Raw genomic sequence first — 23,007 nt, 5'->3', positions numbered from 1 at the left:
TTCAGGTTATTCTCTAAGAGTTTCTGCAAAAGTTAAACCTATCCAACCATCAAATGCTAACTTTTCCTCATCTTAAATTTTCTGTGACAAATTTAATATGTTAATGTATTTTTTTGCTTTTAAATCCAGATCTCTACATTTCTGGGTTTTATTTATATTTAAAACCATGGAGGACCTGACCTAAAATATTCACTGATACTTACATTTATTTATCCTAAGAATTCTCAGCTAGACTTCATCTTGTTATCTTCCTGTTCAGTATTTGCAATGTAACAATGATGACCCTGTTGAAAAACCTGTCCAGAGCCCACTGTCTCCAAGCATCATTAGACAAAATAGACTGTAGTTACCATTGAGGGGGAAAAAAATACTTTTTCCAACTATATTCATATTGGGTACCCACACTATCACTCCACAAGGCCATAATAAATGTATTCTTTCTAGAAATAACAGACTACTAATTTGCCAGAAATTGTTCAAGTTCAACCAAGACTGTCACTAAGCTGGTTTACATTCCCATTTTGGCTTTGCTTAGAACTTAAACATTAAACATCAGGGAAATGACACTGTCTCATATCTGCTTCCAAATATGTCTTTACAAACATCTCTACAATTTCAAGTTCTATTTATACTGAAATTTAAAATTCATTACATTCTGTACACCTCATTCTATCACAACACTGGACAATACTCCTTTGTAACATAAACATCCTCTATTAACTGCTGAAATTTAAAATACTCAGTTGTCTTTTTTTATTTCCTTCTCTTCCCAACTATAACCCATGGTCTTACAAGTGTTTACCTCTGATTTCCTTTGAATACCTTGAGTGGATATGGAATTAATGGTCCTTAACAAGCAGTGTGCTTTTCAAAACACAAATCTCAAATTTTATTCAAACCTGTGATTTTTGAACAAGAATCTAAAGGTTTATAACTCAATATGTGCATTGAGAAGTTAATTCCTTGTAGTGTCTCTGAATGAATCAATATAAAGGCCCTCTCACTCATCAAGAGTAACAATTAAGTAATGATCCAATATCCACTATAAGTTATATAACAAAATAAGATATGCTCTCTTTGGAGAAAGCATAATATACATAAGAAAACAGCCTCATTCAATATCCATACACTATCAAGAATTAGAATCTACAGCAGATAATGTGTATCAAAACAAGCAAGAAACATTTCATAAAAGCTGGGGAACCTTGAGCTTAAATTTTAAAATTTATCAAAATATTTTTACTTCAAAGGATAAAAATAAAAAATAAAAATAAAGTGAATACATGTTGCAACATGTATACACATATATTATAAGCTAATGGGAAATACCAAGATTTGTTGGAAATATCTCTTAAAAATAACTGCTTATTAAATCTATAATTTTTATTATGAAAATAATGTACAAATATCTCATTAATGGGTATCATCAATATTTAAAACAAATAATTCATTTCAAAGCACTGTTAAAAAGCACATAAATACAGAGACTTTCAAGCTTTCTCTTTTATATCAGTAAATTCTAAACTGATTTTTAATGGATATAGTTTCTATTCTGTTTCATGAATGGTAAAGCCAGGATCTGAAGCACAAAGACAAAGGAAATAGAAAACCACAAGTATTTAAATAAAAATCAGTGGATGGTCACCTTAAGGCAAGCACTGAGTATAAAAAAAAAACTAATTAATAAATATAGCATTCTATATAGTGGAATAACATCCCATTTTGGATCACTAACCAAAAAGGGCTTAATTATTTAAAAACAAATATGCTAGTACTGAGTTTATACCAGCTATTAGACCAAATTCTTTGGGAGGGGCACGTCAATGAATAAACCTTAATCCTGACCTCAGGACCTTAGTACATAGTAGAGGAAATGTGGAAAGTGGATGCACAAATACAGCTATACTATATTGCGGAATGTAATAAACACATAAAAGAGAAATGAAGGATTATGAGAGTGGGAACAGGTAGAGATTTTTTTTTTTTGAGGGGATATATGAAGGCTTTTTAGAGGAAAGGGTAGAGATTTTTCTTTTTTTTTTGTTCTGGACTTACAAAGGATATAAAAATTTTAAAACAAACTTTTTTTGTGCTATATTTTGAAATGCATAAAATCAAACAAAATGGCAAAATGTATAGCTCCCTCTGAATATTAATAATTTTTATCATGGTAAATGAAGCACTACATGAATCTGCTGTACAAATACTGAACTATGACTAATTTAGTCATTAATATGTAGAGGGGATAATTTCTAAATTCTAAATATGAGTTTGGGTATTTTTCATCTTATAAATATTACTTGTTTTGTTAAAATATAATTTTACACAGAGTGCTCTTTTTTGCTCAAAAAATTATTTATGGAAATATATTATTTTTCTCCTTTGGCTTAGATGTTCAACAAAATCAAGAAATAATATAAAAATAAGAGTAAAAAAACAAAAAAAAAGAAAAATGCTTAAAAATATTAATAATGATAATAACAACAAGAAAAATAACAAACCATCTCCATGAGCCAGGCTCTGTTCCATGTACTTTTCACATATTAATTCATGAGAATCACTAAGTACATAGAAATCAAACATAGAGCTGTAGGGAAGGAAAGCATATATATGGGTGATATTCAGGAAGGATTAAATGGGAGTTTAGCACCCTCAGTTTTGTGCCAGCATTATAAAGGGACTTCCCTGGTGGTCCAGTGAGTAAGACTACACGCTCCCAATGCAAGGGGCCCAGGTTTGATTCCTGGTCAGGGAACTAGATCCTGCATGCATGCCACCACTAAGAGTCTGCATGCCGCAACTAAGAGCCTGCATGATGCAACTAAGAAGTCCACATGCTGCAATTATGAGCCCACATGCCGCAACTAAAAAAAAAAAGATCCCACATGTCTCAACTAAGACCCGGCACAGCCTAAATAAATAAATAAATAAATAAATAAATATTTTTAAAAAACATAATTAAAAGAGAAAAACTTAAATTTCATATATTACACATTGGGAAAAATGTAACTCAGGTTACCAACATGATAAATTAGATGCTTTGGGGGGAAAAGTATAATTTCATTTAGAAACTAGGACAAACTAAAACAATATGGTTAATGTTTTGGGTGGTGTCAGTGGAAAACGAGAAAATAAAAATATTTTTTAAACACTTTTACAAAAGTATAACAGTAATAGTGATCTAGGGACTTCCCTGGTGGTCCAGTGGTTAGGAATTCACCTTCCAGTGCATGGGATGCAGGTTCAATCCCTGGTCGGGGAACTAAGATCCCACATACCACAGGGCAACTAAGCCCGCTTGCTGCAACTAGTGAGCCCACGTGCTCTGGAGCCCATGCACCATAGAGAAGCCCAAGCCGCAACAAAGATCCCACGCATGGCAACAAAGAGCCCGTGCGCCACAACGAAAGACCCCACATGTTGCAATTCCACGTGCCTCAATCCTGTGTGCTGCAACTAAGACCTGATGCACCCAAATAAATATTAAAAAAAAAACAATAATAGTGATCTAATATCAGTAAGAAAGGATGATAGAGAGATAAATAAAATGCTGTTATGTCAGTGTTAAGAGTAGAAGGTTTGGGCTTCCCTGGTGGTGCAGTGGTTGGGAATCTGCCTGCTAGTGCAGGGGACACGGGTTTGAGCCCTGGTCTGGAAGGATCCCACATGCCGCGGAGCAACTAGGCCCGTGAGCCACAACTGCTGAGCCTGCGCGTCTAGAGCCTGTGCTCCACAACAAGAGAGAGGCCACGATAGTGAGAGGCCCGCGCACCACGATGAAGAGTGGCCCCCGCTTGCCGCAGCTAGAGGAAGCCCTCACACAGAAACGAAGACCCAACACAGCCAAAAAAAAAAAAAAAAAAAAAGTAGGTTCACAGAACCTAATAAATGAAGATAAGTAGGGAAGATTGTGATTTGTGAATGATGATTTTAATAGTAGCTCTTGCCACATTAGAGAAATTGGAGTATCCTGTTAGAGATATTCTGCAGACATATAAAACACAGAATGCTGAGTGAACAAAAGATGCTGAAGATACAAAGTTACTAAAACCTGATGTCTTAGATATAGGTTATTTTATTATTTGAAGATCCAATTTGACAACTTGACTGCTAAATTTAGTCCTTTTATATACAATTATGGTGATTATTAAAATATGTCACGTTGTCTCCATTTTACTTGCTACTTTATATTTGTCACAGTTTTACTACTACTTTTATTGTACCTTTCTTCCTTTGTTTTAGACTGATTTTTTTTTTTAATCTTTTCCATTTTTCTCTCTTTACAACTTCGGAGGTTATACATACCTGTTTCTCCACTTTAGGTGGCTGTCCATTAAATTTTGTCATTAATATTTAACTTAAAATCTAAAGTGATTCTATAACCTGAACCTCTTTTTCTGAATAAGAATCAAATGCCATTTGATCACCTCCCAACTCAATTATGCAACTATTTTTTAGTTTATCATAGTGTCTTTTTTAGCCTTACAAATTAGATATCATAATGATTCTATCCACATGTTGTTTAGATTTAGCTATAAGTTTCCTAATTTCTTATGACTTACCACTCCTCTCATCTCAAGCACTCCTCTGGGTTTCATTTTCTCTCTTCCTGTAGTATTTCTATTTTAATTTTACTAACAAAATTATACAATAAAAGATATTGTTCCTATAATTTATTTCAGGACCAATCCAAATTTAATCATACATTCTGACAAAGACTCTCTCCTTGACTAAATTTTAGTTAAGCTCCTCTGAGACTTATTCTTGACTAGGTCTTGACCTTGGCCTTTCATGTCTGTCTCTGCTGAGCAGTCTTAGCGAGAATCCTTGTCAGTCTAGTGACAATCTCCTCACCCACCTTTGGTATCTCCTCACCCATAAGTTCCTCATGCCCCAACCATGATTTATAAACCCTTGGCCTGCATTTAGCAAGAATTCTGTTACGCTAGTTTAGCAAGAATCTCCCTACCCTTGAGGTCTCCTCTTAGTAATTTTCTATTCACTTAACTCTTCACTCTGCTTGTTGGCTACAAATCCCCAGCTGCCTTTGCTGTATTTGGAGTTGAGCTCAGTTTTACTGAAACTTTATTCCTCTATTGCAATAGTTACTGAATAAAATCTATATTGCCTTTAACTAGTATCTGGCTTTATTTATCTTTGACAACTCTCATCCTTTAAAAAATAGCTTCCTGAGTTCATTATTCTAGATTGACAAATATTTTTTGCTTCAATTTAGATGTCTCTGTCAATGTCTCTTTCCTTAGGAGGTAACCTGATTTTCTCTCTGGCTGCTATTAAGATCCAGTGTTCTCCAGTTATACTAATAGTACTTAAATATATATTACTTTTTATTTATCCTGCTTGGTGTGCATTTTGTGTCCACATATGTGGTCTTACTGAATGATTTCTGGAAAATTCTAAGCTATTATTCCTACAAATATTGCTTCTCCATTCTTCTTTCTGCTTCTTGTGATCCAATGATTCATGTTATATCTGTCTTCTCATCCCTGTCCTATACATCTTTGAATGTACTGACCTATTTTCCTTCTCCTGTCACCCTATACCTGGACTGTGTCATTTATTTAGTGGTATTTTCTAGTAAAGTCTCTTCAGCTGCATTTAATCTGGTACTTAATCCATTTTTTAGAATTTCAACAACTTATTTTTAGTTCTAAAAATTCTAATGGGTTATTCTACAATCTGCCTAGCCATTTAGACATTCTTTCTTCCTTACTGATTTTATTTCATCTTTTATTTCTTTGAATGGATGCTTTACACTTAACTATCTAAAAAAGCCATTATCTTAATTAACAGGTGTTGGAAAATATATTTTGTTATTTCTGCTTAATCTCACGAACAATATATTTCTTTAAGCTTTTTTTTTAAGCTCATATTTAATAAGTGAGAATCCTAATGTCCTGTATTGAGGGTGCTTGTTCTTAAGAGAGAACTCATTTTCTTCTGCTTAAAGCAAGCTACCAATCTGAGATGAATTTAGCCAACAATCTGGATCCCCTAGTATGGGAGTATAGGGGGACAGGAGTAGAAGATAAATACTCTATCCCCAGAGAAGGAGCAGAGAACCCATCTTGGGCCCAAAATCCATAACTGATACAAAAGTAGAAGTCTCTTACCACTGAAGAAAAGGGAGGTATGCTGAGGAAACCCCACTGCTGAGGCCCAGGCTCACACCTAAAACTGAAGCTGGATCAGAACAACAAAGAACACCCTTGCCCCCACCAGAAGTGTAGCATGAAGTAACAAGCAGTAGCAGCCCACTGCTGGAGGAAGAGCAAGAGCAGAAAGATAAACCTCTGTAATACAGCTTTGGGAGGACAGCTAAAAGCTGAAAATGGAGCACAAATACTGAGAAAATTCTCCTGACGTGAAAGATCCAAGAACCACGGAATAATATCAAACACAGCCACATATAAGTAACTGGAGTCGCAGAAAAAAAGGTAGAAAAGATGAAAGACATCAACCATGTATTTGAGAAGCTGAGAAAACAACAAAAAAGAAAAATACAGACAAAACAAAACAAAGCTAAACCTAGAAACATCAGAGCCAAACAGCTGAAAACCAAAGATAAAAAAAATCTTGGAGGCAGCTAGAAAAAACAGAACATTAAATACAGAAGAACAAAGGAGGAAGTAAGAGTGTAAGCCAGAAGACAGTGGATCAGCTCTGTAAAGTAAGGACAGAAAAAAAAATGTCAATCCAGAAATCTGCACTCAGAGAAATTCTACACTTCACAAATGAAGATTAAATAAAGGCCTTTTTAGACAAATAAAAGCTGAGAAAATTAACTGCCAACAGGGCTTCCCTGGTGGCGTAGTGGTTAAGAATCTGCCTGCCAATGCAGGGGACACAGGTTTGAACACGGGTCCCACATGCCACGGAGCAACTAAGCCCGTGCACCACAACTACTGAGCCTGCACTCCAGAGCCCATGAGCCACAACTACTGAGCCCACGTGTCACAACTGCTGAAGCCCGCGTGCCTAGAGCCCATGCTCTGCAACAAGAGAAGCCACCGCAGTGAGAAGCCTGTGCACCACAGTGAAGAGTAGCCCCCACTTGCCGCAACTAGAGAAAGCCTGTGCGCAGCAACGAAGACCCAACACAGCCAAAAATAAAATAAATAAAATAAAGAAATTTATAAAAAAAAACTAAATGCCAACAGACCTGTGTTACAAGTAGTACTAAAGGAAGTACCAGAGAGAGTAAGACAAACAAAGAAATAGAGTGCTGAACATGGTTTTAAAAAAGGTAAATAAAAGACTTTTTAATCACTTTCAAAGATGACTGACTATCTCAAGCAAAAATATTAATTATACATTGTGGGGTTTCTAAGTAAAAATGTATGGCTACCACATCACATAAAGTGGGAGAAGGTGACAGGAATATATTGTTATAAGACTGTAAGACCACATGTAACACAGTATACTTAGACTGTGATAAACTGAAGATGTATACTGTGTACCACAGGGCAACCACTTAAAAGATACATTAAGACAGAGGTAGTACTAATAAGCAAATAGTAGAGATAAAACAAACAAAAAACTCAATCCAAAAGAGATTTTTTTTTTTTGCTGCACCAGGCGGCTCATGGAATCTTAGCTCCCCGACCAGGGATCAAACCTGGACCCTCAGCAGTGAAAGTGCAGAATCCTAACCACTGGACTGCCAAGGAATTCCCCAAAAGAGATTTTAAAAAGGAAAAAAGGGGGAGAAAAGAACAGGTGAGACAAATAGGAAACAATCACGAAATAAATTTGAATCCAAACATACAAAAATTATGTTAAATTTAAGTGGTCAAAATATTCCAATTAAAAAGTAGAGATTTTCACATTAGATAAAAAAGACCCAAACATAGGCTATCTATAAGAAATCCACTTTAAATATAAAAGAATGGGAAAAGGTATACCATGGAAACATTAACTAAAAGAAAACTGGAGTAGCTATAATAATATCAAAGTAAACAAAGTAAAACAGAGAGTTCTCTCAGGGATAGAGAGACATTACATAATCATAAAGGGATCAATCCATCAAGAGGACATAAAGATCCTAATATGTATGCATCTATTACTTCTTCAAAATTCATAAACCAAAAACCAATAGAACTGAAAAGGAGAAATAAACAAATGCAAAATTATAGCTAGAGACTTCAATACTGCTCTCTCAATGTGTCACTGACAGAGCTTTTAAGTGTTATACCCCAACCCCATTTTCCCACTGCCATGTGATTTTTAATATACTATTTTGCATAAAACAATGATTTTTTTAGGAATGCACATGTCCTGTTTTAACAGAATTCACTGTATTACTATATTCCTTTCCATGTTTTTAGCCTCCCCTTATCAAGAGATACAGTCTTTCTGTGTTGCTCAGATTTGTAACGGTTAAGGTCTGCACATCCTAACTAACTGTTATCAAGTAAGTTTTTGCTTTAAATTCTGTGTTCTAGGATCACCCACTAAGATAACATGTATGTTTATTTCCCCACATATAGGTGTCTGTGAGGGTTTTTTTTCCCACAGATGGAAAGTCTCTCTTTTCTTACTTGTCAGAGAAACAATAGTGCTACTGAAAAACATGGCTTATGTGTCTGTTTCCACACTTAGCCCTACTATGTCTGATTTGCAGAACCAAATTGTATCCAAAAAGGCTCCAGCTATCCTGTGCCCAACATTGTGGTTAATCTAAACATTTAGGTTTCACACCTGAGAGCGTTTCCTTTGTCCCTGCTAAGTACTTTGCCAATTCCTTTTGGTGTCAGAAATGCTTTTGTTTTTTATCCATCTGCTGATACATACACTCCTGCTTGATTTTTTCAGTGATTTTGCAGCTTCTATATTTGTACTGATTTGGGACTTTAGATGTTCTCTAGTGTTATTAAATGGAGTTTATATTGCTCATTTACTTTAATGTTTCTGGATGATTCGCAGGCAGGGATAGAGACAATGCTAACTTCACACATCCTTCTTTGAAGAAGTTCACTCTGTCCTTTAAACTCTGTTTTCTCTTGGCTACAGGATACCACATTCCCACATTCTCTGTTTCCCCCTAATCTCCAAACTGCTGCTTCTCTTTTTTCTGCTGAGTCTTCTCATTCTCATGGCTTCTGAAAGGTAGTGTCCCAGGGTACAGCCTTCAGACCTCTCAAATCTGTGCATTCCTTCTCCTAAGGAGAGATGTTATGTAATCCCTTAGCTTTAAATACTGCATTTTAAAACTTTAAATATTGCCATGGCTGATAATTTCCAAATAAATATCTCCAACCTGGACTCTCCCCTAATCAACCTCTGCTTATATACCCATATGTTTATTCACAAGTAAACTTGGATATTTTATAATCACCTGAAATTTGGTTATGTGCAATTTAAACTCCTAATAACTCCTCCCAAGTTGTTTCTCTCCAATTTTCCCAATCTTGGCAATTGGTGCCCATTCATCCAATTTTTCTGGATGAAATCCCTGGAGTCTTTCTTGACTCGTCTCTTTCTCTCACATTCCTTGCCCAATTCAACAGCAAATCTTATAGGTCCCACCTTCGAAATAAATCCAGAAGTCAATCACTTCTTTTCTTCCTCACTACTTCCAACCAAGGGTAAGCTACCATCACATTTACAGAGATTAAAATACTATTCTGACTGATGTTCCTGCTTTCAGCCCTCTGCCCTGAATAGTATTTTCTTTGCTCAGCAGCCAGAGAAATCAATTTTAAAAAACCCATAAGCATATGTTGCTTACTGGGTTAAATTATACCAATGGCTTCTCATCTCACTCAGAATAAAATCAAAGTCCTTATCGTGGTGCAAATGGCGCCACATAATTTCAGCTCCCATTACCTCTACAATGCCAACTCTTTCTACTCTTCACCCACTCATTTCCCCCAATCCATAGTCATATTTATGTGTCCTCAAAAACACCAAGTACATCCCTGCCTTGGTGGACTGACATTTGATGTCACCTCTGCCTCCAAGACTCCCCATGATTCTCATCCTCATTTTATTCAAGTTGATAATATTAGAAAGGCCTTCTTGACCTCCTTTCTAAAATAAAACACTCCATCATTCTTAACCTTCCCTAATTTCCTAGCTATTTACTGGCATATTTCAAGTGTATATATGTGTAATTGTTTGTTTCTTATCCTTCTCTCCCTATCAGAATGCAAGCTCCATGAGGTCAGGGGCAAAATTTAGTGCACTGATATATTTCCAACACCTAAAACCAGAGTAATGAACGTAGGTACTCAATATCTGTTGAATGAAAAAACGGGGGCGGAGCAGGGGAGTCAAGATGGCATACTAGGAGGATGTGGAATTCGTGTCTCCTCACAACTAGGGCACCTACCAGTCACCAGTGGGGGACAGCAGACACCTAAGGGGACGGGAGTAACCCCCAGCGACTGGGTAGGGCATGGGGCTTGGGGGGAGTACAGGGAGAGGAGAAGTGGAGGCAGCAGGGGACTGGAGCTCCTGAGGGGCGGCTGGGGGAGGGGAAGGGATCCCACGCCAGAAGGGGGAATTTGGGGAACCACTGGGAGGGCAGAGGATCAAAAGAGAGCATGGCCAGGTTTCCCCTGCCCACTTGGACCCCCAAGAACCTGCTGAGATCCCGGGCCTCACCCTCTGCCCACCCAGGCCTCCTCCAGCTGCCCAGGTACTGAGGGAGTTGGGGGCGGGGGAAGGGGGAGCAAAAGTAAAGTCTGCACCTCTGGGACCGGCACCCCCAAAGGGTGGCTTGGGGAGGGAAGGAGTTCCTACACCCAGCGGGACCCACCCACACTTAGGGGTCCAGTGGCTAAGGGGGAGAGCCTGAGGGAGACAGTGGGGGAGGGGCACGAAGGAACGGAGGGGAATGGGGCCAGCGCTTTCCCTGTCCACTTAGGCACGGGGGAGCCTGTTGGGCTCCAGGGCCTAATCCTCTGCTCTCGGAGCCTCCTTCCTGCCATGCAGAGCCCAAGCCCCGCTCCTGCACCCCCACCCAGGGCCCCACCTCTGCACTTGGAGACCCCCTCCAACAGGCTGGGCCTAAACCCCACCCACACACCCTCACTCATGGCCCTGCCTCCAAACTCCGGAACTCTACACTCCGGAGGCCCTCCTTTCCACGTGCTGCCTCTCCCCTTCTGCACAGGTCCTAAGCAGAGGCCCCGCCCCACACTCAAATGTCACCCCACCTATTCCCCGCCCCACACTTGAACGTCGCCCCGCCTAGACCCCACCCCATGCTCAAACGTCACTCCCCCACCCGCCTCCGTCCTGCCCCACCCAAAATCCCACCCCTGCCTAAGTTACAACCCCTGCCTAAACTCTGCCCCCAGAGCCAAGGCTTTTTTTTTTCTTTTCTTTTTCCTCTTTTAGATTGGAGTTCTGTTTTACCTTGTTGATTCATTGTTGTTGATTCTTTTATATTTTTATTTTTCCTAATAAATCTTTTATTTTTCTTATTTTTTTATACTTTGTTAGTGATCTCTCCTTTTAGCTTGCTCCCCGCCCGCCCTTTTTTTTTCTTTTTTTCTTTTTTCTCTTGTGGTTTTATTTTACTTTGTTGCAGATGTTTCAATTACAGTTTTATTTTTCCTAATATATGTTTTACCTTTCTAATTTTATTTTGTTTTTTATTCTTTGATATTATACTGCTCCTTTTTTTCTTTCTCCCTTTTTTCTTTTAGCCACGCCACAAAGCTTGTGGGATCTTGGTTCCCAGTCCAGAGGTCGGGCCTGAGCTCCTGTGGTGGGAGCTCCGAGTCCAAACTACTTGACTAACAGCGAACCTCAGACCCCAGGGAATATCAATCAGAGTGAGGCCTCCCGGAGGTCCTTATCTCAGCACCAAGACCCAGCTCTATCCAACTGCCTGCAAATTCCATTGCTGGGCGTCTCAGGCCAAACAACCAGTAAGACAGGAATACAGCACCACCCATCAAAAAAAAAAAAGAAAAATGAAACAACAAAAAAACGTGTTACAGATGAAGGAGCAAGGTAAAAACCTACAAGACCAAATAAATGAAGATGAAATAGGCAACCTACCTAAAAAAGAATTCAGAGTAATGATAGTAAAGATGATCCAGAATCCCAGAAACAGAATGGAGAAAATACAAGAAACATTTCACAAGGATCTAGAAGGACTAAAGAGCAAACAAACAGTAATGAACAACACAATTACTGAAGTTAAAAATACTCTAGAAGGAATCAATAACAGAACACCTGAGGCAAAATAATGGATAAGTGAGCTGGAAGATAAAATGGTGGACATAACTGCCAGGGAGCAGAATAAAGAAAAAAGAATGAAAAGAATTGAGGACAGTCTCAGAGACCTCTGGGACAACACTAAATGCACCAACATTCGAATTTTACGGGTCCCAGAAGAAGAAGAGAAAAAGAAAGGGTCTGAGAAAATATTTGAAGAGATTATAGTCGAAAACTTCCTTAACATGGGAAAGGAAATAGTCCATCAAGTCCAGGAAGCACAGAGAGTACCATACAGGATAAACCCAAAGAGAAACATGCCGAGACACACATTAATCAAACTATCAAAAATTAAATACAAAGAAAAAATATTAAAGCAGCAAGTGAAAAGCAACAAATAACATACAAGGGAATCTCCATAAGGTTAACAGCTGATTTTTCAGCAGAAACTCTACAAGACAGAAGAGAGTGGCAGAACATACATAAAGTGATGAAAGGGAAAAACCAACAACCAAGATTACTCTACCCAGCAAGGATCTCATTCAGATTCGATGGAGAAATTAAAACCTTTACAGATGAGCATAAGTTAAGAGAATTCAGCACCACCAAACCACCTTTACAACAAATGCTAAAGAAACTTCTCCAGGCAGGAAACACAAGAGAACGGAAAGATCTACAATAACAAACCCAAAACAATTATGAAAATGGTAATAGGAACATGCATATCAATAATTACCTTAAATATAAATGGAGTAAATGCTCCAACCAAAAGACACAGACTGGCTGAATGGATACAAAAACAAGACCAGTATATATGCTGTCTACAAGAGATCCATTTCAGACCTACGGACACATACAGACTGAAAGTGAGGGGATGGAAAAAGACATTCCATGCAAATGGAAATCAAAAGAAAGCTGGAGTAGCAATTCTCGTATCAGACAAAATAGACTTTAAAATAAAGACTATTACAAGAGACAAGGACACTACGTAATGATCAAGGGATCAATCCAAGAAGAAGATATAACAATTATAAATATTTATGCACCCAACATAGGAGCACCTCAGTACATCAGGCAAATGTGAACAGCCATAAAAGGGGAAATGGACAGTAACACAATAATACTAGGGGACTTTAACACCCCACTTTCCCCAATGGACAGATCATCTAAAATGAAAATAAATAAGGAAACACAAGCCTTAAATGACACATTAAAAGATGGACTTAACTGATACTTATAGGACATTGCATCCAAAAACAACAGAATACACTTTCTTCTCAAGTGCTCAGGGAATATTCTCCAGGATAGACCATATCTTGGGTCACAAATCAAGTCTTTAAGAAAATTGAAATCGTATCAAGTATCTTTTCGGACCACAATGCTATGAGACTAAATATCAATTACAGGAAAAAAACTGTAAAAAATACAAACATATGGGGTTCCCTGGTGGTGCAGTGCTTAAGAATCTGCCTGCCAATGCAGGGGACACGGTTTCGAGCCCTGGTCCGGGAAAATCCCACATGCCATGGAACACCTAAGCCTGTGCACCACAACTACTGAGCTGGCGCTCTACAGCCCACAAGCCACAACTACTGAAGTCCACACACCTAGAGCCTGTGCTCTGCAGCAAGAGAAGCCACCGCAATGAAAAGCCCGTGAACTGCAATGAAGAGTAGCCCCCTCTCACCACAACAAGAGAAAGCCCGCGCAGCAATGAAGACCCAATGCAGCCAAAAATAAATAAATAGATTAATTAATTAATTAAAAAATACAAACACATGGAGGCTAAACAATATGCTACTAAATAACCAAGAGATCACTGAAGAAATCAAAGAGGAAATAAAAAAATACCTAACAACAAATGACAATGAAAACACGACGACCCAAAACCTATGGGATACAGCAAAAGCAGTTCTATGAGGGAAGTTTATAGCAATACAATCCTACCCCAAGAAGAAAGAAAAATCTCAAATAAACAACCTAACCTTACACCTAAAGCAATTAGAGAAAGAAGAAGAAAAAAACACCAAAGTTAGCAGAAGGAAAGTAATCATACAGATCAGACCACAAATAAATGAAAAAGAAATGAAGGAAATGATAGCAAAGATCAATAAAACTAAAAGCTGGTTCTTTGAGAAGATAAACAAAATTGATAAACCATTAGCCAGACTCATCAAGAAAAAAAGGGAGGAGACTCAAATCAACAGAATTTGAAATGAAAAAGGAGAAGTAACAATTGACACTGCAGAAATACAAAGGATCATGAGAGATTAGTACAAGCAACTATATGCTAATAAAACGGACAACCTGGAAGAAATGGACAAATTCTTAGAAAAGCACAACCTTCTGAGACTGAACCAGGAAGAAATAGAAAATATAAACCAATCACAAGCACTGAAATTGAAACTTCTTAAAAATATCTTCCAACAAACAAAAGCCCAGGACCAGATGGCTTCACAGGCGAATTCTATCAAACATTTAGAGAAGAGCTAATACCTACCCTTCTCAAACTCTTCCAAAATATTGCAGAGGGAGGAATTCTCCCAAACTCATTCTACGAGGCCACCATCACCCTGATACCAAAACCAGACAAAGATGTCACAAAACAAGAAAACTATAGGCCAATATCTCTGATGAACAAAGATGCAAAAATCCTCAACAAAATACTAGCAAACAGAATCCAACAGCACATTCAAAGGATCATACACCATGATCAAGTGGGGTTTATCCCAGGAATGCAAGGATTTTTCAATATACGCAAATCAATCAATGTGATACACCATATTAACAAATTGAAGGATAAAAACCATATGATCATCTCAATAGATGCAGAAAAAGCTTTTGACAAAATTCAACACCCATTTATGATAAAAACCCTTCAGAAAGTAGGCATAGAGGGAACCTACCTCAACATAATAAAGGCCATATATGACAAACCCACAGCCAACATCGTTCTCAATGGTGAAAAACTGAAATAATTTCCGCTAAGATCAGGAACAAGACAAGGTTGCCCACTCTCACCACTATTATTCAACATAGTTTTAGAAGTTATAGCCACAGCAATCAAAGAAAAAAAGAAATAAAAGGAATCCAAATCGGAAAAGAAGAAGTAAAACTGTCACTGTTTGCAGATGACATGATACTATATACATAAAGAACCCTAAAGATGCTACCAGAAAATTACTAGAGCTAATCAATGAATTTGGTAAAGTAGCAGGATACAAAATTAATGCAAAGAAATCTCTTGCATTCCTATACAGTAATGATGAAAAATCTGAAAGTGAAATTAAGGAAATACTCCCATTTACCATTGCAATAAAAAGAATAAAATACCTAGGAATAAACCTACCTAAGGAGACAAAAGACCTGTATGCAGGAAACTGTAAGATACTGATGAAAGAAATTAAAGATGATACAAACAGATGGAGACATATACTTTGTTCTTGGATTGTAAGAATCAACATTGTGAAAATGACTATACGACCCAAAGCAATCTACAGATTCAATGCAATCCCTATCAGACTACCACTGGCATTTTTCACAGAACTAGAACAAAAAATTTCACAATGTGTATGGAAACACAAAAGACCCCGAGTAGCCAAAACAATCTTGAGAAGAAAAATGGAGCTGGAGGAATCAGGCTCCTGGACTTCAGACTACACTACAAAGCTACAGTCATCAAGACAGTATGGTACTGGCACAAAAACAGAAATATAGATCAATGGAACAGGATAGAAAGCCCAGAGATAAACCCATGCACATATGGTCACCTTATCTTTGATAAAAGGCCAGAATATACAACGGAGAAAAGACAGCCTCTTCAGTAAGTGGTGCTGGGAAAAACGGACAGCTACAGGTAAAAGAATGAAATTAGAACACTTCCTAACACTACACACAAAAATACACTCAAAATGGATTAAAGACCTAAATGTAAGGCCAGATACTATATAACTCTTAGAGGAAAACATAGGCAGCACACTCTATGACATAAATCACAGCAAGATCCTTTTTGACCCACCTCCTAGAGAAATGGAAATAAAAATAAACAAATGGGACCTAATGAAACTTAAAAGCTTTTGCACAGCAAAGGAAACCATAAACAAGATGAAAAGACAACCCTCAGAATGGGAGAAAATATTTGCAAACGAAGCAACTGACAAAGGATTAATCTCCAAAATATACAAGCAGCTCATGCAGCTCAATATCAAAAAAACAAACAACTCAATCCAAAAATGGGCAGAAGACCTAAATAGACATTTCTCCAAAGAAGATATACAGATTGCCAAGAAACACATGAAAAGATGCTCAACATCACTAATCATTAGAGAAATGCAAATCAAAACTACAGTGAGGTATCACCTCACACCGGTCAGAATGGCCATCATCAAAAAATCTACAAACTATAAATGCTGGAGAGGGTGTGGAGAAAAGGGAACACTCTTGCGTTGTTGGTGGGAATGTAAATTGGTACAGCCACTATGGAGAACAGTATGGAGGCTCCTTAAAAAATTAAAAACAGAACTACCATATGACCCAGCAATCCCACTACTGGGCATATACCATGAGAAAACCATAATTCAAAAAGAGTCTTGTACCACAATATTCATTGCAGCACTATTTACAATAGCCAGGACATGGAAGCAACCTAAATGCCCATTGACAGACGAATGTAAAAGAAGATGTGGTACATATATACAATGGAGTATTACTCAGCCATAAAAAAGAAACAAAACTGAGTTATTTGTAGTGAGGTGGATGAACCTACAGTCTGTCATACAGAGTGAAGTAAGTCAGAAAGAGAAAAATAAATACCATGTACTAACACGTATATATGGAATCTAAAAGAAAAAAAAAAGGTTCTGATGAACCTAGGGGCAGGACAGGAATAAAGACACAGCTGTAGAGAATGGACTTGAGGACCCAGGGAGGGTGAAGGGTAACCTGGGACGAAGTAAGAGAGTAGCACTGACATATATACACTACCAAATGTAAAATAGATAGCTAGTGGGAAGCAGTTGCATGGCACAGGGAGATCAGCTCAGTGCTTTGCAACCACCTAGAGGGGTGGGATAAGGAAGGTGGGAGAGAGATGCAAGAGGGAGGGAATATGAGGATATATGTATGCATATAGCTGATTCACTTTGTCACATAGCGGAAACTAACACAACACTGTAAAGCAATTATACTCCAATAAAGATGTTAAAAGAAAAAATGAACACATGAGCAACACTTAAGATTAAAAAGAATTCGTACCTATCACCAGGTGTCCTTCTGTTTAATACACCCTAACTCACCTGGGTAGCTCTGGCTTGGGGACTCTTCCTCTAATACCCATGGTTGCTCTCCTTGTTCCAACCTGAAGATCAGTTCTGGTTTAGGGATGCAATACCCTGTGAATGGGAAATGACATGGGAATTGCGCTAGGCTCATGGGCTTTAGGGCTCCTGAAGAAAACAGAAAATGAAGCTTCAGGGACCAATTTCAATCTATTATTGGGGAAAAAAAATTCTTTATGGTGTTTCAACAGTCCTTCTTCTTGTCACCCTGGATCTCAAGCCTAAATATCTTCAAACTCAAAAAATTTCCACAGATGTCAGCAACCAAGAAAGGACATGCATACTAGGAATCTACACGGAAAACAATCCTTACCCACTGAGACGAGGTGACTATAGTTCTCCAGCATCACGTCCCTGTACAGTGTCCTTTGATCAGGGTCCAGCTGCTGCCACTCCTCCTGGGTGAAGCCCAAAGTCACATCCTCAAATGATAAGGATTCCTGAAATAGGACATTTGTGTTCAAATTTAAGTAATCAGAATTGGAAGACATGGAGAAGCTACATGAGAATGGTTATACTGTTCACTATTCAGAGTCAATCAAAATATGTTTTGGGATGTCTACTTCTGCACTGTACTTGGTTGGATAGGGAGAAATCATAACAGATATTCCCTACTACTGGTATAAGTTATTGATGCCTGCATGCCATAAAAACTATCCTACTTTGGGGGAATCTGAAGACAAAGCAATGTTACTGTTATCAAGAAGCATATAATCTGAAAAACAGACAAACATACAAGCATATAACTACAATAAGATGTTACTATTGTGAAAAGATGAGCAAAGTTGATCACAGTTACAAAGGGGACAGAAGTTCTATTCCTGCTATTAGGGTGGGTTTCACTGAGGAGGTAAAATTCTGAGTGGTTAAACAACATTAGAGTAACATACATGAACCTGGGGCAACAGCATAACCATGGATACCTCTAAAAAACGTAGTTAAAGGGAAAACAATTAGCACATAAGAGAGTACCATTTGGGACTATGATAAGATAAAGAGCTACGGAGTTATTCAGGGAGTGAGTTATTGAATAATTTTGGATATAACTCCTGTAGAATAGGGGTGTCCAAAATATCTGCTTACTCTTCCTTCTGGGAAACCTTTCTATTTATTTATAAACTGTAAACTTATATTGTCAATCTATATATAAAATTTCATTCTTATTTTTTTAGATTAAAAAAACTGTAGGTAGGCACCTGAGTATTTTCTTCCCATAACTGAACAGTCTCATACAATCTTCACCAAGAGTAGATTCTATCTCAAGAAACCACTTTCTTTGCTCATCTAGAAGAAGCAACTCCTCAACCATTAAAGTTTTATCAAGAGATTGGAGTAATTCAGTAACATCTTCAGGCTCCACTTCTAGTTCTAGTTCTCTTGCTATTTCTACCATACCTGCAACTACTTCCTCCACTGAAGTCTCAAACTCCTCAAAGTCATCCATGAGGGCTGAAATCAACTTCTTCCAAATGCCTGTTAATGTTCATATGTAGACCTCTTCCGATGAATCACAAACATTCCTAATGGCTTCTAGAATGGTGAATCCTTTCCAGAAGGTTTTTAATTTACTTTGCCAGATCCATCCAAGAAATCACTGTCTATGACAGCTATAGCGTTGTGAAATGTATTTTTTAAATAACAAGACTTGAACATCAAAATCACTCCTTGACCCATGGGCTGCAGATGCTGTGTTAGCAGGCATGAAAACAATATTAATCTCATCGTACATCTCCATCAGAGCTCTTGGGTGACCAGGTGCACTGTCAACGAACATTAGTATTTTGAAAGGAATCTTTTTTTCTGAGCAGTAAGTCTCAATAGTAGGCTTAGAATATTCATCAAACCATGTTATAAACTGATGTGCTGTCATCCAGGCTCTAGTTGTTCCATTTATAGAGCACAGGCAGAGTAGATTTAGCATAATTCTTAAGGGTCCTAGGACTTTCCAAATGGTAAATGAGCACTGGCTTCAACTTAAAGTCAACAGCTGCATTAGCCCTTAACAAGAGAATCAGCCTGTCCTTTGAAGCCAGGCACAGACTTCTCCTCTCTAGCCATGCAAGTCCTAGATGGCATCTTCTTCCAATTTAAGGCTGTTTTGTCTACATTGAAAATGTGTTGTTTAGTGTAGCCACCTTCACTAATTATCTTAGCTAGATCTTCTGGACAACTTGCTATAGTTTCTACATCAGCACTTGCTGCTTCACCTTGCACTTTGATGTTATGGAGACGTCTTCTTTCCTTAAACCTCATGAACTAGCCTCTGCTAGCTTCAGATGTTTCTTCTGCAGCTTTCCTCACCTCTCTCAGCCTTACATGGAATTGAAGAAAAGAGAATTAGGTCCTTGCTCTGGATTAGGCTTTGGTTAAGGGAATGTTGTAGCTGCTTTCATCTTCTATCCAGACCACTAAAACTTTCTCCATATCAGCAATAAGGCTGTTTCACCTTCTTATCATTTGTGTGTTTAGTGGAGTAGCACTTTTAATTTCCTTCAAGAACTTTTCCTTTGCATTCACAACTTGACTAACAGTTTGGTGCAAGAGGCCTAGCTTTTGGTCTATCTAGGCTTTCGGCATGCTTTCCTCACTAAGTTTAGCTTTTGATTTAAAGTGAGAGATGTGCGATTCTTCCTTTCACTTGAACACTTAAAGGCCATTGTAGAGTTATTAGTTTGCCTAATTTCAATACTTCTGTGTCTCAGGGAATACAGTGGCCCAAGGAGAGGGAAAGAGACTGGGGAACAGCTGGTTGGTGGAGCCGTCAGAACACATACAACATTTAAGTTCACTGTCTTATATGGGGTGTGGTTTGTGGTGCCCCAAAACAATTACAATAGTAACATCAAAGATCACTGATCACAGATCACTATAACAAGTATAATAATAATGAAAAAGTTTGAAATATTGTGAAAATTACCAAAATATGACAACAGACATGAAGTGAGCAAATGCTTTTGGAACAATGTGCCAAAAGACTCGATGCAGACTTACCACAAACCTTCAATTTGTAAAAAAAAAAAAAAAAAAATACAGTATCTGTGAAGTGCAGTAAAGCAAAGCACAATAAAACAAGGTATGCCTGTATTATACATGACAATGAAAAATGGAAATGACAAGCGTCTTTCAGTAAAGAAATGGAAAACTAAAATGTGGTATGGTCTCATAATAAAATATATAACATTAAAAAGAATAAAGTATTAACCAATTTGGACCAATCTTAAGTACAATATTAAAATTTTTAAAAAGGAGGTACAGTAACTTACATATCAAATGAGATAACTGACATAATTCTAAGAAGCATATAAAACAAAATATATATTCTTCCATGATACATACATTTCTGTCTACTTATCCAAATAGAATGAGAAATTAATGTATATATATAAGTATATAAACATGTATATGAAGTGAGTCAAGGATGAAAACCCAGCTGTGGTAGGCTGAATAATGGCCTAAGGATATTCATGTCCTAATCCCTGCAACATGTGAATATTACTGTATATGGCAAGAGGGTCTTTGTAGATGTGATTAGCTAAGAATCCTGAAAAGAGAGCACCCTGGATTATCCAGGTGGACCCTAAGGATAATCACAAGTGTCCTAATAAATAAGAAGGAGCCAGAAAGAGATGTGACTACAGAAGAGGAGAAGACAATGTAAAGAAAGAGTTGAGACTGATGTGATATGCCTTGAAAATGGACGAAGGTGCCACAACAGCTGAAAAAAGCAAGGAAACAGATTCTCCCATCAGAGCCCAGAAGGTACAAGTCCTGTCATCACCTTGTAAGATTAATTTGGACTTCCCTCTAACTTTGTGTTGGTTTAAACCATTAAATCTGTGGCAATTTGTTACAGCTGTAACAGGAAACTAATATACAGGGATACATTCATTGCCAGGAGTCAAAGTCCTTAATTGTTCTGAAGGAGACATCACTAGAGGGGTAGAAAGAGGGTTGTATGAAGTTATAGGAGCTGCTAGTAGAGGCTTTGCAGAAGAGCAGGCAGGGGGGTCAAATGCCTCAGAGAGATCAAGTAACTCCAAAACTGCAACATGTCATTGGTAACAGACTCTGGCCAGGGAAAACAGCAGAGCATAGAACTCTCAGGGCCACATCCCTCCAAAGGAACACCTAAAAACCTGGCAAAAACTATCAGAATCAACTTTAGCAGAACACTGGAAAATAGACAAAGGTTACAACAATCAAGAGAATGATTAATCAAGAAAAATGCAACTGAAACCTGGTAGGAGGGATCTTGTGTTGTTTTAACTTACCCTTGCTCCATCTCACCCTCTCAGGCTGTATTAGCTTGCTATGGTTGCCATAACAAAGTATACAGACTGAGTGGCTTAAACAACATAAATTTATTATCTCATAGACCTGGAGGCTAGAAGTCCAAGATTAAGGTGTAAGCAGGGCTGGTTCCTTCTGAGGGCTGTGAGATAAGAATCTATTCAAAGCCTTTCTCCTTGGCTTTCAGATGGCTGTCTTCTCCCTGTAACTCTACAACGTCTTCCTGCTATATGTAGCCCTGTGTCCAAATTTCCCTTTTATAAGGACACTAGTATTGGATTAGGGCCCACTCTAATGACCTCACTTTAACTTGATTACCTCTGTAAAGACCCTTTCTCCCAATAAGGTCATATTCTGAGATACCAATGATTAGGACTTCAACAAATAAATTTTCAGAAGACAATTCAACTAGTAACATTGGCTCAGCAGTGGTCTTGAAGATGGACTCCAATATTCTTGGTGTAGATTCCTGGTGCCAGAGAGAGCAGAATGGAGCTATTTCTCAAACAATTGGGGTTGTTTGTTTTGACCTGTCTGGTGGAGACCTGAAAAGACTACAGCAGAATGCTCAGAACCTCTCACATCAGAGAAATGAGTACGTGAAAGGCATTTACTGAAAACATTTAAAGGCAAATGAAACAGCTGCTGCCACTGGGGCAAAGGACGTCAGCTGGAGCAAACAAAAGATATGTCAAAAATGTCTGTGAAGGGGGCTTCCCTGGTGGCGCAGTGGTTGAGAATCTGCCTGCTAATGCAGGGGACACGGGTTCGAGCCCTGGTCTGGGAGGATCCCACATGCCGTGGAGCAACTGGGCCCGTGAACCACAACTGCTGAGCCTGCGCGTCTGGAGCCTGTGCTCCGCAACAAGAGAGGCCGCGATAGTGAGAGGCCCGCGCACCGCGATGAAGAGTGGCCTCCACTTGCCGCAGCTAGAGAAAGCCCTAGCACAGAAACGAAGACCCAACATAGCAATCAATCAATCAATAAATAAATCTTTAAAAAAAAAATGTCTGTGAAGAAAAGCTGGGGAGTGAAATGCTTTGGGGCTTTGAAAAGTTTCCATATATTCCTGGAAATCTAGAAGACCCACACATATCTAGGATGAGGCACATGTTCAAAAAAGACATGACAGGATCCTAAGCTCTCAACTCTGGGTGAATATCAAGCTCTGTACAAATAAGAAGT

The 23,007-nt window shown here is 38.3% G+C and overlaps 1 protein-coding gene across 9 annotated transcripts in view; it reads right to left on the bottom strand.

Moving 5' to 3' along the window:
• LOC309643108 (uncharacterized protein) overlaps nucleotides 1–23,007 on the bottom strand; it is a 65,315-nt gene that overhangs the window by 4,718 nt on the left and 37,590 nt on the right. For 7 of the 9 annotated variants that reach the window (XM_082425517.1, XM_082425524.1, XM_082425521.1 and 4 more), the window contains 2 exons: nucleotides 17,845–17,971; nucleotides 17,490–17,585 (listed from right to left, as the gene is read on the bottom strand). In XM_082425517.1, coding sequence (XP_082281643.1) covers nucleotides 17,490–17,585; nucleotides 17,845–17,971 — 223 coding nt within the window. The remainder of the gene's footprint in view (nucleotides 1–17,489; nucleotides 17,586–17,844; nucleotides 17,972–23,007) is intronic. The other 2 variants (XM_082425519.1, XM_082425525.1) reach the window with 1 other exon arrangement.

Source organism: Balaenoptera physalus (assembly GCF_965194825.1).
Source record: "Balaenoptera physalus genome assembly, chromosome: 14".
Lineage (NCBI taxonomy): Eukaryota > Metazoa > Chordata > Mammalia > Artiodactyla > Balaenopteridae > Balaenoptera > Balaenoptera physalus.
The sequence above is the reverse complement of the archived record's forward strand: the minus strand, read 5'-3'. Positions and strand labels throughout refer to the sequence as shown.